Source organism: Pelodiscus sinensis, chromosome 4 (assembly GCF_052426305.1).
Source record: "Pelodiscus sinensis isolate ZL-2025 chromosome 4, ASM5242630v1, whole genome shotgun sequence".
Lineage (NCBI taxonomy): Eukaryota > Metazoa > Chordata > Testudines > Trionychidae > Pelodiscus > Pelodiscus sinensis.
The window spans coordinates 45,289,286-45,306,667 of record NC_143055.1 but is presented as its reverse complement, the minus strand read 5'-3'; the positions used below and the strand labels follow the sequence as shown (position 1 = coordinate 45,306,667).

At 40.5% G+C, this 17,382-nt stretch overlaps 1 protein-coding gene across 2 annotated transcripts in view; it reads right to left on the bottom strand.

Annotated features, from left to right (window-relative positions):
• The window catches only part of SLC30A9 (solute carrier family 30 member 9), a 62,951-nt gene that overhangs the window by 27,269 nt on the left and 18,300 nt on the right, over positions 1-17,382 (bottom strand). For both annotated transcript variants that reach the window (XR_012904313.2, XM_075930514.2), the window contains exons 7-11: positions 15,448-15,506; positions 14,626-14,693; positions 7,536-7,638; positions 2,172-2,227; positions 66-201 (exon numbers count right to left, since the gene is read on the bottom strand). Coding sequence is in view for 1 of the 2 variants with exons in the window: in XM_075930514.2 (XP_075786629.2) it covers positions 66-201; positions 2,172-2,227; positions 7,536-7,638; positions 14,626-14,693; positions 15,448-15,506 (422 nt within the window). In the remaining variant the exon portion in view is untranslated. The remainder of the gene's footprint in view (positions 1-65; positions 202-2,171; positions 2,228-7,535; positions 7,639-14,625; positions 14,694-15,447; positions 15,507-17,382) is intronic.

Genomic DNA, 17,382 nt, shown 5'->3' with positions numbered 1-17,382 from the left:
TTCATTACATTAAACTATCCCCACCATCCAGAGTTTTAAAATCGAACAGAAAAAGATTGACTTACCCAAAGAAGAGATTCTATAGGCTGAGGATGAAGTAAGCCTATGATTCCATGATACCAGGAAAGTCCTGAGCCCATCATGAAAATGCCAACCCCACTAATTAGGGAGGCAATATAACGCATATTTGTGAAGCCATATCTGTATGAAAAAGGAAAATGGTTTAAGAAAAAAAAACGTCTATAACTTTTAAAATATATTTAGATACTTGATAAATGATAAACTGAAGCTCCTGATAGCTAGTTAAACTACAGTTGCTAAAATAAACTCTAATCCAAGAAAATACTAATGGAAAAGGACATCCAGTTTCTTAAATATATATTTTTCTAGTCCTTTCTCCATACACAAGTGATTTAGTTGCATTACTTTATTATGTACCACAGCTAGTAATGAAATTTATTTTTTTTAAGTATTCATGTTTAATGAATATTTAAACTACCTTGCAATCCTGTTTTTAATTAAAATCTTCATGTACAGTCTATACATTTCATTTTCTTAAAATAAAATACTGTAATATTTGCTATGTTTTTAATTTTTTTTTAATAATTCAGCTAAGCTGCAAATCCCCAGCATTTGTAGCTTTAAATATTTCAGATAAAATTAAAGTGATATCTTAACACTACATCATTGTGTTCTCTGCTATGCCTGATTAGCAGGACTGCAAAAGAGGAGATGATGCAGGTGCAGGGCATAATCTGAAGGAAAGAGGAAGACTGAGAAGGGAAGAAGCTCCAGATAAAAGTAGATCCTATTCTGAGATAGATGAGTCTGGCAAACTTAAATATAAATCAGAAGCCTTAGTTGAACCTACCTCAGATTCTCAGTTGAAAAAAAGCATGCCTGACTTTGTGATCCAAACAAAATAGAACACTTCAATTACCATCAAGGTGGTTAACCAGACTTGCCCTCAGAGGTGAAAAAAATTGAAATTTAGGCTGGAATCATTCTACTTCCATGCTGATTAGGCCTAAATGGCACACTGCATCTAGTTCTAGGTGCCACATTTCAGGAAAAATGTGGACACATTTTTTAAGAGTCCAGAGAAGAGCAACAAAAATTAGGTCTAGGGTGAAAAAAAAAACCCCTCTAGAAAACATGACCTATGAGGGAAGAGGATAGAAAAGGTTGTTACAAGTAAAGGGGAGAAAAATTGTTCTCCTTAACCTCTGAGGATAGGACAAGCAGCAATGGGTTTAAATGGTAGCCGGGGGTGGGGAGTTGGAGGGAGTTAGATTGGACATTAGGAAAAACTTCCTAACTGTCAAGGTGGTTACCACTGGAATAAATTGCCTAGGGAGGTTGTGGAATCTCCATCAGAGATTTTTAAGAACAGGTTAGATAAACACCACTCAGGGATGCTCTAGATAGTCATGCCATGACCACATGGGCCTGGTCTAGATGACCTCTCCAGGTCTCTTCGAATCCTAAAAGTCTATAATTCTATGTAATTAAGACTACTTTAAACTTTACTAAGCAGTATGAACAATCTTAAATCTCTTATTGGTATAAAAATTAACACTTGTGTGTGTATGTCAAGTACTTCTTGTGACCATCTGAATTAGAACCAAGTGTTTCCTTTCTGAAATCTGGTGTCTCTTGGAAAGGGGGAGAGTCTCCTTACCACTGCCCAAATCCTGTCATCCATACATGAAAAAAAAAAAAAAATCAGACGTATGAACAGCATATTGTACAGCTATCTAATGGAAAAATTGGTAGGGCCCATAAAAGCATATCTTCCTAATAGCTACAAATCTTGTATTTCATTTTTGTTGCTTACAACGTCAAAATACACCAACTCATGACTGTTTAAAACTCTGACACTTGGTAGGAACCCACATTTCTCTTATTTCTACTGTAAAAGTAAGTTATTTAGAAAAAAAATGAAACCCTTGGGTATACGTACAAGTACTACCATTTTACTTAAAATAAATTTGAGTTGTCTGGATTACTATAATGGAATAAAAGGAAAAGCTATGGCTCATCTCCTATTCAGAAACTAGAACAGATCTCTTAAATAAAAACCGGGTTGCAGAGAAGCAGTAAAAGATTATACTTATGGAAGTATAACTATTTATTCCACAAGGTAAATTCAAGGAAGACATTGCCCTTACGGATGACTAGGGTCTGGCGTCCTTGCAGACTGACTGATGCCCAATGCTAACAAAGCCTGCATAATGCAAAGAAAAAAAAACACGTCAGTAGAAATTATTAAAAACATTGAGACTAGTTCTAACTTGAAAAAATGTGGTTAAATAAAAATCAGATCCAACTTGCTGATTTTTATATGTAGCATTAGAAACAAAACACTTCAGCTCAAATTACAATAATTACACCAAAAAATTCACTCCCAAACAGGACAATGTCATCCAAAACTAATTCACCTAATGTTAGTTCTAACTATAAGAACTTTAAAGCAACAATTTAAAAAAGTGAAGTTAAGAACATGTTTATTTTACTAATACAGATTGAACCGCTCTAGTCTGGCAACATCTGTAGTCCTGCTGGATCATGGATATTGCTGGACCAGAGAGCCTCTGGATTAGAAAGCCCCAGCAGCTGGCAGTCTGGTGGCTGGGGGGCCTGCAAGCAGAGCCGGACTGGCAGCCAGGATTCCCAGCAGCCCAGTTTTATTGGTTTATCATGTACATGGATACATGCTAACATCCCTAATTTATAAGGGCTTGTCTTTAGGGCTATTTTCATACATGTCTAAATACAAAGGCAGCAGATCTGGTAGTATTTCCCATTTTGTAGATGGAGTACATGAAAGGCTTCACAAGGTCACTTCCACTGGAACTGGATCACCAACCAGTAGATCGGGATGTATGGCAGATCCTGGAGCCTTTGACAGGTGATCCTGACAGGTTTGGTCCCCTGCACCACCACCCAGAAGCCACCTGTGTGGTACGCGGTGTCCAACTGGAGTCCGCATTCCAAACCCCGGTCCCAGTCCTGAACTCTCCTGCACCCCAAACTCCTAGCTTTGTCCTGTGTCCCCCTGCACCCAAACTTCTTCCCAGAACCAGTACTCTGAACACCCTCCTGCACCTCAACTTCCTGCCCCAGGCTGAGCTCCGAACCTCTCCCACACTCCAAATCCTTTAGCCCAAGATCAGAGTCCGCATCCCCCTCCCTTTCCCTTGCACCCCAGCCCTCGGCCCACAGACTGATAAAAGTGGAGTGAAAATGGAGGAGGGAGGGAGGGATGATGGAGTGAGCAGGGGCAGGGCCTTCGAGAAGTGACAGGAAGGAGGTAGGACAAGGGTATTTGGGTTTGAGGTGGATCCTGGATTGCATTTACATTCAAAAAGGAATCTCATGCTTAAAAAGGTTGTAGACCACTGGCCATGAGGAATTATTTTATGCTGTACCTTCCCACAGAAAGGCCAAGCACAAATCACAACCTGAACAGACAGGGTGGCAAAAATGATTTTAAGATACTTTCTGCATTACTAATTTGGTCTGAGAGCTAGTGTGGTCATAAGTAAATTAAAGACCCTGTAGGCTGCTCCAGTTATGGCAGCCTCACCTCATAGGTTACCCATGGACTTCTTCCATCCACAGACAGAAATCTGGTGTGTTGTATTCTATTTTTAACACTCCTCTGCTATCTAACAACAAGATGGGTAAAAAAGGCAAATCTGTCACACAATCCTCTAGCCACTGATCCACATGGCAGATAACAGCCTTCTCCTGCTACCTGTGATACAGCCTTCAATTGCAGGATTGCATCTTATATGTGCTATGGGACCAATACTCATTCATTGGACTGGATGGAAAATGAGTGAGGCAGAAGGATGCCTCTCTTGTTTAAGGCATTAAACTCAGAAATAGGTTCTATTCTGGCTCCTTCTATTTGATTCTGGACAAAACTTTTATAACACGCACACAAAGCAGTCAAATTAAAGTTGCATGGGCAGCCCTAATTCTGGTATTTCCTAACTTTTGTTTGTTTAAAATCCTTAACATTCTTTTAACCTTTTTTTAAATGTAATTTTACTTAATTACTTAGTCAACTGGGAAGGGTAGAAATTAACTTGAGGCTTTCAGTAATATATGGGCTGAAGAGCACAAGACTGAAGTAGGCTGAACATGTGATAAAAATGGGAGAAGAATGATCAGCAAAAAAAGCCTGGGAAGACAATGACAGCAACAAAGGATACAGATGCCTCCCAACCTTTCCACACTACTGTCTCTTTCCAGAGTATGATTTGTCTTGCATGCCTCCAAATTACACCTCAGTTAAAAACTACCTGCTTACCAAATCATACAAAAATACTCTCCCTCCTTCCCCCCAAAAAAGCTCACTGCACACTGTTATGGAATAATGGCTTACTTTCTTACTTTTACCATATTATAAAAGACACCACTTGGAATATAAATATTCAACTTGCATTTCAGTATATAACAGTATAAACAAGTCACTGTCAGTATGAAATTTTAGTTTATACCAACTTCAATCATGCTTTGTATGTAGCCTGTTGTAAAAACTAGACAAAATATCTAGATGAGAAAGACCTCTGCATACCCCAGGACCTGTGGTTGAGAACCACTGTCCTAGCAGGGCAATCTGCCATGGTGGACGAGCCTCACCAGAGAGGACAGACACAGAGAGGTGAAGCAACTTGCCTTTGCCACTCTGCAGATCAGTAGCAGGGCCAAGAATTAGGGATGTTAGGTAGTGTGTAATTGACTAGTCGTGTAACCACTAGTCGTGTAACCACGGTCCCCAGCAGACCACAGGCTCCCGGACTGAAGCCGCAGCCGCGGGGGGGGTCCCGCGCCTCTGAGGCTTTGCCAGAGCAAAGCCTCAGAGGCGCGGGGAACCGCCGCTGCTGCCGCTTCAATCTGGGTGCCTGTGGTCTGCTGGGGACCGTCCCCAGCAGACCACAGGCTCCCGGACTGAAGCCGCAGCCGCGGGGGGTCCCGCGCCTCTGAGGCTTTGCTCTGGCAAAGCCTCAGAAGCGCAGGGAACCCGCCCGGTGCCCCTGGTCTGCTGGAGATGGTCTCCAGCAGACCAGGGGCACCGGAGCAGCTTTCGCCCCGACTTCCGGGGCTAGACCCGGTATCTATCTTCATTTTTTACATTTACCAGTAGCTGCCTCATTTCCTACCCTAGGCTTATACTCGAGTCAATACTTTTTCCCAGTTTTTTGGGGTAAAATTAGGTGCCTCGGCTTATATTCGGGTCGACTTATACTCGAGTATATACGGTACTTAGCCATTCAGTCTCCAGCCTATAACCATGCTTGGGATTCTTCTGTCCCTAGTGCAGGATTCTACACTTGTCCTTATTGAACCGCATCAGATTTCTTTGGGCCCAATCCTCCAATTTGTCTAGGTCACTCTGGACCCTATCCCTACCCTCCAATGTATCTACCTTTTCCCCTAGTGTCATCTGCAAACTTGCTGAGGGTGCAATTCATCCCCTCATCCAGGTCATTAATAAAAATGTTGAACAAAACTGGTCCTAGAACCAATCCTTGGAGCACTCTGCTAGAAACTGACATCGAGCCATTGATCACTACCCGCTGGGCCCAACCTTTTAGCCAGCTTTCTATCCATCTTACAGTCCATTTATCCAATCCATATTCCCTTAACTTGCTGGCAAGAATATTGTGGGAGACCGTATCAAAAGCTTTGCTAAAGTCAAGGTATATCACATCCACTGACTTTCCTATATCCACAGAGCCAGTTACCTCATCATAGAAGCTAATAAGATTGGTCAGGCATGACTTGCCCTTTGTGAATCTATGCTGACTATTCCTGATCACTTTCCCTTCTTCCAAGTGCTTAAAAATGGATTCCTTGAGGATCCCCTCCATGATTTTTCTGGGGACTGAGGTAAGACTATAGTTCCCTGGATTGTCCTTCTTCCCTGGACTCCTTTCCCCTTCATGTTAGCATCTCAGGGTATTCTGCCCATCAGGTCTCTGAGGGAGTAAAAGTCTTAGTTTCTGAAGTCCAGGGTGTGTATTTTACTACTCTCTTTTCTTCCTTTGATCAGGATCTTGAAATCTACCACTCCTGATCACTGCTTCCCAGGTTGTCACCCACCTCTACTTCCCCTATTAGTTCTTCCCTGTTTGTGAGCAGCAGGTCAAGCTGTTCATGGCCCCTGGTCGGATCCTTCAGCATTTATACCAAGAAGTTATACCCAACATTCTCCAAAAACTTCCTGGATTGTCTGAGTACTGCTGTATTGGTCTCCCAACAGATGTCAGGATGATTAAAGTCCCCCATGAGAACCAGGGCCTGTGATCTGGAAGCTTCTTCAGACAACTGAGAGAATGACTCATCTACCTCATCCACCTGATCTAGAGGCCTGTAGCAGACACCAACCACAACATCATTTCTATTGTTTGCACCTCTAAACTTAACCCATAGACTCTCAACAGGCTCTTCTCCCTCTACATATTGGGGTTCTGGGCAATTATAGTGCTCTTTTACATACAGTGCAACTCCTCCTCCTTTTCTCCCCCACCTGTTCTTCCTGAACAGTTTATAACCTTCCATGACAGCGCTCTAGTTCTCAGAACTCTCATTCATGAGTTCTCTTCTAAGAACAATCCAGGGCCACTTGCTATGTAGCCCCATTATTCTCTGACAAGGTTATGCCTAAATCACCATACAAGTGGACAAACTTAATTCTTACCCCCTTCCTTAAATGATTTCACTTCTATATTACAGCCAAAAATATATTCAAATACTACAAAAACTGCATGTCCATACTGTAAACAAGTGTGCCCTCAACAGATTATTCATAACAGCATATTATATTATCTAATACAATGCAACGCAGGAATTATTTAGTAATAAGTTAACTGAAACTTGAAGGCATGCTCTCCTAAATGTGATAATCAATGTAAGTAAAGTGTTTGATCAGCCCTGACACTGTTAAAATGTCTGTTGCACTTGTGGAAATCCAAAGCTATTCTTATTGAAGTGTTACCTGCTATTTCACTTTCTGATGAAAAGCATGCAAACCACAGATATTAATACAAATATGTCCACTGAAGTGTTAAAATAGGCAAAATCACTGCAAAATTCCACAGGTTAGAGCCAGTCTGGAGCTATGCTATTTCCAAAAATGGAAGTTACAAAATTCATCTCAGTAAGGTAAATAAAAGCCATAGAAAGAACTTGAAGGCTCAACTTTTGGTCTCCAGCCTCTCTCTCCCTTCATCTTAATAGTGTTATTTTAGAAAACATGCCCCAGGGAAGCTTCTCAGAGCAGTTCTCAGATGTCCCAACCCCTCTCAAAAATGTTCTATATGCTACTTTCCCTCTACATGTCATGTGCACTGCAGTTTTTTACCCTACTCAACTATCACCAGAAGACAGCCACTTAAGAAGATTACTCTCAATTCAGAAATTATCTACTACTAACAAAACTGTTTAAAGGGTCTGCATTCCTCCTTGGAAGCTAACTACAACTCCTTTAAGTTAAAGGGAGGAAAGGAAGCACTACTCACCTGGTTGCAAGTGTCTGCTAAAGAATGTATAGCTTCTGAAAACATGCTCGCAGAACCCGTGTAAACCCAAGCAAGTAATTTAAAGAAAAAATTCAACCCATTTCTGTAGAGAGAAGAAAGCTGAATTAGAAATATGAAAATTAACATTCAGTATTTTAAATCACAGTAAAATCAAAGGCATTTTTATAACCATAGGTTACCAAATAAGGAAATTAAATTTCACTAAATGTCAATTTATCAGTAAATAGTACATATAATGAATGTTTACACATCTTCAGCAATATTTACTAGATTAAAAACAAATTAAACAGAGTATATGGGGATATATAGTTAGTATTTTTGAGAAATGTAACTTTTATTAACTGTATATCATAAGCTATACTTTTGAAAATTGCAGTCCTTCTGCCCTCATCTTCAAGACACTGCACAACTTCTTCCCAATTTATAAACATCAGACCATCCTTGCCACCTTAGCACAACAGCACAAGCCTCAGCAAGTCCCTTCTTTCTCTCATTTAGATCTTTGTGCCTTTTTATATAAAGTCCCCCTCAATCTGAGTGTGTCAGCTGCAACCTCCCAATCTCATTTAACTGAAGTTCCTTCCAAGAATACAGAGAGGTGGTTGTTGGAGAAAGAATCATGATATTATGAAGAAAAAGTTAAATGTACTCCTCCCCTCTAAGTGTCCCAGTGTCCTTTTGTCTTTCTAAAGTGCTTTCTAGATTACAAGCTCTCTAGGAAAAGCATCATGTTGATATTTGTATCTTCTATGGACCAGAGTACAGCCCTTAATAATAAATAGTAGTATAAGCATTGGCACGTATATTTCTAAAACATTAGCTTCTTTCTAAAACTTATGATGTAGTTCAACAATTGGGTGTTGGAGACACTAGGTGAAATTCTATGCTCTGTGTTACAGTCTATCATACAAGAGGGTTATAACAGTCCTTTCTAGTTACAACTTCTTAAAATTACTGGTAATGAAGAATGCTCAAAACTGGTATTCTCAAAAGGCAACTACCAAATGTGTTTTTTAATCCTTTATAAACAAACAGTTAATGGAATGCTATAGCTGTGCTTTTTGACAAACAAAAACCAAGAAATCGAATATTGTATATCATTCTGCAACCACATATCTGCCTCTTGGGCATATACAGAATTGAGCACATTACTGATTATGATGATAATTTTAAGGACTTATCTAAGGAATTCCTAAGGTGTTATTTAAGTGCTAAGTAAATTTTCTTTTCTAATGCTTTTCATTCAAGGATTTAAATATGCTTTACAAAATTCAATTTAGTCTCATACCAAAGATGAAGGATGTATGATTTTACATTTTACAAATGGGAACACAGACATACTGGTTAATAAATAACCTAGAACCAGAGTAAACCTGTAGCAAAAGTGAAAAGACTTCAGTTGTCCAGGTTCCCAGTCCTGTGTTTAATTACAATGTTGTTCATCCTATCCATAATACACCAGTTTTAGCACTAATGAGAAATGCAAATGAGTTGCTACAGGAATCATGACCATACTTTCCTGACTAAATGCAAAAAAGTTACATTGCTACAAGAAAAGGGGGGAGGGATGTTAGTCTGTTTATCTGAAGATCTAATACAGCTGTGGGATTCCTTCCTTTGAAGATGACAAAGGAGACACACTCAACAGGAGTGATGCCATTTTACTGCATGCCTCCAAATTCCAGATTTGAGGACAATACATTTGAGGGCTATGCAAAAATCTGCATACTAATTTGAGGTGTTAGAACCCAACCTAACTTCTTTCTCAACTGTAAAATGCTTTGAGAGCTACTTGTGAAAAAAACTAGGTAACCGTTATATATTATTGTGCAGCCTAGGTTAGAGACAGTAAACACGGATCAGGGAGACAGATTCAGAGAGCTATTCAAGAAAGAATCTACCATGGTAACCCTAAGAGCATCCTTATGCCTAAGGAAAAGGAGCTCCCTGATGCCCAACAGTGAGTTTCACCTGAATTGACAGCTCACAATTGTTATAATTAGTATCTCAAAGGTGTCATGTAAGATGTCATTGGAAAACTAATAACTCATTGATAAAACATACATCACACAAGAAAAATGATCAATCCACAAAAGATTACAGATGCGTATGACTAAAATGCATTTAAAACCAAGCATGCCAGAGGGATTGATCAATGGGTTTTTTCCAATCAAAGGAATGTGGTCCTGACTGCATCAATGTGTCTCCCATATAAATTGAGCAAGGTGTAATCAAAGAAAGAAAAGAACATTGCATGTCAGGCAAACAAAGGCATCAGGACAGCAAGTGGAATAAAAGTGATCATTTAGAGAGGCCTTCACAGATACAAAATCTGTATCTGTATCCAATTTAACAATCCCAGTGTGGGGAATGGAGACTGCAAAGGCAAGAAACCTTCCTGCATTTCAAAGCAGAGACAATGAACTTAAAGAGACACAATTTTCAAAGAAAGGAGCAGAGAATCCTTAAGTTATCCTTCACCTGAGACTAGAACAGTGTTTCTCAACCTTTTTCTTATAAAGTACCCCTTTTAAAAACAAAAGTATAAATACCCCCTTTAAAAAAAAATAGCAGTACCCCTAATACCTACAATTTTCAGACACACACAATTTTTTTCTACTATTGCAACACATTTGTTTAAACAACTTAATTGTAGCCGGGCTGGCGATGAAATTTTTGGTTATAAAAAGTACAAAAATAATAAAGCGCTGTAAAACTTACAACAAAAATTCAGTTTTTTCCAAATTTCAGTTGTGTTGAAGTACCCCACAGACTTCTCTCAAGTACCCCTAAGGGTACTTGTACCACTGGTTGAAAAACACTGGACTAGAAAAACAAGCATCTTTCCTTTTTGAAAAAAGGTAGACACTTGAGGAAAGGTCTGAAATCTGAGACATTCTGGCATGGCAACATCCACGGTCTGACAGGGCCATGGTTATTGCTGGAAGCCCTGGCTCACCAGGGTCAGGAGCACAGTCCAGGCCAGGGCTGAGAGTAGAGCCCAGTGTCTGAGGATGGCACCCAGGAGCAGCTTTGGACCTCTCCTAGTCCAGCAAACTCCCTGGTTCAGGACTGCTCAGGTCCCAAGCATGCCAGGGAGGTACAGCCTGTGCCCTAAACAAAGGCTGCAGTTTGTTACATTATGTGTTAGCCAGTAGAAACAGTATTTTTACTTTATTTGTAACCATTTCTATCTTTACCTCTAATATTTGAACTCAGAACATCTCAAGTGAATTAGGGTATGTCTACACTACAAAGTTAATTGGAACTAACAGCCATTAGTTCGAATTAACTTTAATAGGGGCTACACATACAAACCGCTAGTTCGAATTTAAATCGAACTAGCGGAGCGCTTAATTAAAACTAGGTAAACCTCATTCTACCAGGAGTAATGCCTAGTTCGAATTAAGTAGTTCGAATTAAGTGCTGTGTAGCCACTTAATTCGAACTAGTTGGAGGCTAGCCCTTCCCAGGTTGCCCTGGTGACCACTCTGGGCTAAAACAGGGAAACTCTTCTGCCCCCCACCTGGCCCCGGAGCCCTTAAAGGGGCAGTCTGGCTACAGAGCTTGGGCCAGTTGCAAGCCTGCAAGCACCCAGCCAATAGACCCTGCACCTGGCATGGCATGAGCCAGCCACCCAGCCCTCCACCTCTTCCCAGGACCAGGCTGACGGCTCACAGGAGCCTGCCAGGGGCCGCAAGAGGCGGGCGCCCGCCTGGTCTAGTGCGGAGACAGTGGACCTCATCGAGGTTCGGGGGAGGGGGGAAGCCTCCAATATCCACAAGTTCCACACTAGGCACAGGAAAGCAGCCATCTAGGGCAGGATAGCTGCCAGCCTGGCCACCAAAGGCCACATGCAAACCCAGGAGCAGGTTTGCATGAAAATCAAGTTGGTCCAGTGAGACCCCCGACCCTGAGCTTAGAACATAAGAATGGCCATACTGGCTCAGACCAATATTAACTTCTAGAATAAGAACGTATAGGATACATTTCTTCCCAAGATTTTGGAAAAGTTATAATTTTTAAAATTAAACCACTGCAAATACTCTCTTAGAAAGTGCCACCTCAAACATAACAATGTTAGCATGACAGTATAGTAACCTCTAGTAAGCCACATAATAAAATATTTATATCCTTGATATTTATGCTATTTGGCAAATATTGGGGTTTTTTTCTGCTGTGTTCTTCTAATTGATCGTGAAATACAGCTTTTGTTTGCTGTGTTTACGCACAGATACCTGCTGTTAGCAATCTATGAAGGTAGTTACACTTCAGTTAAGACACAGGGCTTGTCCCCAAAATATTGATGAGTCTCAGAAACCCACTTTGAGGGCATGTACATGAGGGTTATTGTACATTTATTTAATGGACAACATAGAGTGGTTAATAACAGAATCACTTGAATGAGAGAAAAGGGAAATTTACAGTCAAATTACTTTCCTTATCTTTCTGTCTGAACAAACAGGAGTAGGATCTGTAAAATTGCAGTTTCTCTTATAATCCCAAAAATTACTATTTTTCTAATATTTCTTGCTATTTTACTTATTTATTACACCTTCCTTTAAATCTGAGAAAATATTCACACTTTTCAAAAAAAATGAAGTGAACGTGTTTAAAAGATTCACTATACTTACGATGACCATACGTCCCTTTTTTCCAAGACAATCTCGGATTTAAGGGTTCTGTCCCGGTGTCCACATAAAGGTGGCAAATGTCCTGGAAAACCCATTGGGATCCAGCTACAAACAGCACCATCATTTCCCCCCCTCTCCAGGACACACTCGCAGACACCCAGCGCTAGCAGCAACACCCCACCTCCACCCAGCACGTAAGTGGCTCCCTTGCTTCTTTGAGCGGGCACCCAGGGTCACTGCTGGTGGCGTGCAGCATCTGGAGCACCAAGCTCCACTGCAGCACACGCCACTGTCTGGCATGCCACCTTCCCATGGCCCTTCCCTTCCGCTGCGAGATTGCCTCCACCATGCACAGCCTCCAGCCTGGCCTCGTCCTGTCACAGGCAGCCGCCACCGCTGCCGGAGGGGGGGGGGTGCTTGTCAGAGCCAGTGAGCCACTCCTGGTAGCTGCCGCCAGAGTCCCAGCAGAGACCGTGCAGAGCCCAGCTGGACTGCTGCAGACCGGGGTACGTTCAGGCTCTGCCAGTGTACGCTTTGCATGGTCCTTCCCCCCACCACCATCACCGCCCCTTTCCACTCCACTGGGGAAACAGCAGTGCATGGACCCGCTCACACAGCCATGCTTCACAAGCCCCATGAGGGCAGAAGGCAGTGAAAAGGGCAGGAGTCAGGACAGCAGAGGAAGGGGGGGGGGGGCAGGAGGGCAACTGGCACCAGGGGAACTGATGGTGTAAGGGGAGGAGACAAGGCAGCAGAGGGAAAAGATAGATGTTTGTAAGATAGTTAATAACTTGGATGCCACAGTGGCACATCCAAACAAGCCAAATGAACTCAGTACTGATGCACAACATTCATTCCGCTCGTGGGAAGAAACTTACAGGGAACACTTCCCCCAGCCTTCTCTCCTCCCGAGTTAATGTGACACAAATTGGGTTAATGCAATTGCAGGATAGTTGCATGAGGGGAGTTGGGGGACAAACTCATCCCTATTGGTAGGAGGATGGTGGGAAAAGTTCTTAGAGGGGGATCACATGACCCCTTTTACTTCTGGTCATGTGTCCATCTTGACCCCGACAGTGTTACCTCCAGAGGCATGGCTAATGGGCAGGGCTCGACAATCTATGTAATCTACTCGCTCACGGCGAGCAGATTACATCCTGGAAGAGCCGGATTCGGGCAATCTGCGCATGCGCAGAACTATCTGCACATGCACAGAACACCGGACAGTGCTAAAGGGGGTCAGAGGCATGGATAATAGTGGTCAGGGGGTGTTGCTAATGTGTCCCTAATTTTGGTTCAGAAAATATGGTCACAACTATGCTCCTCTAAAAAGTTGTATTATTTTTGTTTGTTTAGAAATATTCAGTCTCAACTTCCTTTTCTTGTAGGTAAATTCTGCAGAAAACTATTGATAGTTCTCAATCAGGTTTATTTAAAGGTGAGGTTTTTGTTTTATTCAACTCAAACTCCTGATAAATATTTAGGGAAGACATCACCTTTGTGAAAAATTCAACATTCCTCCCCTTCTTCTGATGGGGTTCTTAAGAAAACTCTCCAGCAAAAGCAGACACAACATTTCTAACTTGAAAAACAACAAACTTGTTTCAAAATATATGAAGCCCTCTTTCTACATCATACAAACACAGGAGGGGCTTTCCTATGCCATTCACCTTCAAGAATTTTGGTTGCTACTTTAACCATTAATTGTTTAGCTGACCAGCTTTGAAAAACTAGTCCCTCTCTGATCTCAAAATATAGATTAATGTACTCCTAAAAAGGAGCCTCAGTTTGTCAAGACGTGCAAATGAATACATTAATTTCAACTAAGATTCGAGTCTACAGACTGGAATAAACTATCTAGGGAGAATTTTGCTAATTATTACTATAAACTACATTGCAGATTATGTACAGTGAAAAATCATGTTTCTTTTTACAAACGATAAGTGGAGTTTTTATACATTTATAATACTCCACAGAATACCAGAATACAAAATCTATACTGATTATCTCCTAAAAGTAATTAAAGCGTAACAAGACCTAACTGCTATCACTTGTTTTATTATATTACAGAGAAAGAGAAGTGAAACTAATGTTTTTTTGCTGCTCTTCAAGTTTCCTTTGCCAATGAGAGATGCTGGATTCTCCACACTTTGGAAACTCATGCCATTTATTTAACTAGTACCTAAATACTGACTTAAAGCCTAGTAAAGGCACCCATTTAAAAAAAAATTGTCCTTAATTTAATGTAATTAAATTAATTAGGCTGTTTTCTGGGTCACATTGCCGTAGCAAAGATGGGATCTTCAGCAAATTTCATAGCTGCAGAATTATAAAAAACATTAGGATCTGTAACTCAAATATACAGACTATTTCCATTTCTAGGATATACAATTTTTTACTATTGTATTTACAAAACATTTACTTTTTAAACTTACATGCAAATAGCAACCATCACCACCTTTCCTGGTCCCTTGAGCATCATTGCAGCTGTGCTGGAACGGGGCTAGATAGAAATGAGAGAATGCTAAAAGAAATTCCTAAACTGAAACAATGAAGTAGTAATATAGCTAAAACCTGGTTTTATGAAGACTGTCTACTGTATACCACATAAAATAACATTTAGTACTAGAAGTCCTGTAGCTGCTGAGGTATCACTCTGCATAATCCAATAGTTTATCATGGACAGCTCACTAGATTTACCATGTCATTTCATGCATAATTAAGATACCTAGTTTTAGTGTAGAAGTTCCCAAACTGGGGTCTATGGAGCTCTTGACCATCCCCATGAAATTAACCACTCCTTTTCAGCTCAACAGAAAGTGTAGGAATAGCTGTGAAGGTGGTTAAGTAAGCATAGCAGCTTCCACCAGAGGCCACTGCAACCATAAAAAGAGTGAAAAGAGGAACCAGGATCCAGCAGAAAGCCATGTCAGGAATCACTCAGCAGGACTGGACTTAGGAGCTCATTCACCTAGGGAATTTGGGGAAAGGGAAGCAAGGAAGCCAAAAGAAGCTGAGGAAATTATTTTAACTTTGTGTATTGTACACATCGAGCAAGTTGCCAGAGACCTGGGATGGAATCACAGTGAGACAACCATTAGAAATCTGGGAGAGAAGATCCACAAACCAAACTCATTACAAAAGGGTCATGAGATGATATTTTCAGATTCCTCTGAAATAGTGGTGTGTTTGTGCTCTAAGCAAACATGCACATACCTGAATGATGATTTCTCCAAAGGAATAAATTGTTCTCTTACCTTAGTATTCCCAAGAAAATCTTTGTACTCCTTTAATAGCTTTTGGTTTTTAAACAGATCTGCAATAAGACAACTCTAATTACATATAGTACTTGTGTCATCTGAAGAAGTGGGTTGAGCCCACAAAAGCTCATGATACATGTGTTTGCTAGTCTTTAAGGTGCTACTAGACTATTTGTTGTTGTTTAAGTTTTTTCATATAGCACTTAGCAACTGAAAATAAATTTCAGAATTTCAAGATCTCTTATTTGCACAACTCAGGTACATTTTCTACTACATACGAATGCACTGATATTAAACAAGAAGATCTGGTCAAATTTAGATTTCTTGACAGATCTCTGTTTCTTAACAGAATCCAGTTAAAACACAGTAAATACTCTGCATTGGAACTGAAACTGAAAATTATCCTCTTTTTGAAAAATGCTGACAAATGTCTTAGTTGACTCATCACATCTAGAAAAATAATTTAAGTTTAGAAATGAGATTCTGTAGGTCATCTCTGAGAGATGCCACACAATCTCCAGCCCAGGGGGAAGAGTGGTATGGTAGCTCTAAACCAGTTTTGCAGCCTTCTAATTCTGGGATGTTCTGCAGGTCCTGGCATAAAACAGAGAGCCCCTGAGGGTCTAGGTAACAACAGTCTGTCTCATTGCTGCCCACAATCTCCACAGTTCTATGTGCTATGATCCTGCCCTTGACATTCTTCCCCCACTATTGACACATCTGTCAGGGTTTGTAAAAGGGTCTTTGGACGGTAGCCTTACAGCTGTCCTCCCACAGCTGCTGTGCTGGACGATTTATCCCATGATCAGATCTGGCCTTCTAGCACACCTTTATGTAGTTCTGTTTCTTTCACCCAGAGTAAAAGGCCAAAGCAGTGGGGAAGATCTTCAGCACCCTCAACTTCAGAACCCTTTTTCCTATACTGGTGTGCTATCACAAATATTATTCTTATTATTCGTAATACTACAGCACTATTCATGAACCAGGACACCATTGTGTTACACAAAAGGAGCATAAAAGATGGTCCCTGTCCCAAAGAGTTCACGATCTAAGTAGAATACAAGAGAGGATAGACTGGTACAGACAGACAGGGGAATACAAGGAAACAATATTAATCAGCCTGACTGGTAATTCCCATTTCAAAAGGACAGTGCTCTAATGCAAGAAATGTGAGCCAGGGTAAATGCATGTTACCACTCAGATTTTATTATTCAATTTTCAGTCTTGCTTTCACATTAAGATCTGGTAGCTAACTTTTCTGATTCATCTTTGCAATATTTGACAGTTTCTAGCCTTAATAACTTTAACAAACACTTGCAGACATGAGTAAGTTTATTCCTCTTCTAATGGGACTACACCTGTGTTAAGTTAAAAAGGTGCTATGTGTTTGCAGGATCAGACCCTGTTTCCTTTCAGCTTTTTCAATAGCAAACTTATTTCTAAGAAAAGACTTCTAATTTTAAAGTTGCATAACCTCAAAGAATATTATTTCTGCTAGAATTTTAATTGGCCAATGTTTCCAACAAGTGACAAAATTGAATTCGTTATAAATACTGAATTGGCTGAGTTGTTGTAATCAAATGTTGCCGAGATTATGAATAAAATCTACAATTTTGGTGTAAAGAAAATAGAGGATCCTCCATCAGAATACAGACTTTTAAAAACAGTGGACTAAAGTTACATAAGATGAAGGTATCCTGAATCAGTAGTTCAAATAGTGCAAAACAGAAAAAAGTCCAAGCTTGAGTATTTTTGTAAATTTTCAAAAACAAAATAAAAGCTTTGCTCAAGGTTGTTTACCAATACTTACAAATTAATCCACAAAAGCAAGGATAAATTCAGTTAAGATTAACTCATTTAAACACACCACAGATATGTCCTGCATTCACACATTTCTCATTGGCACAACTATACCTCAAAAGCATATGTATG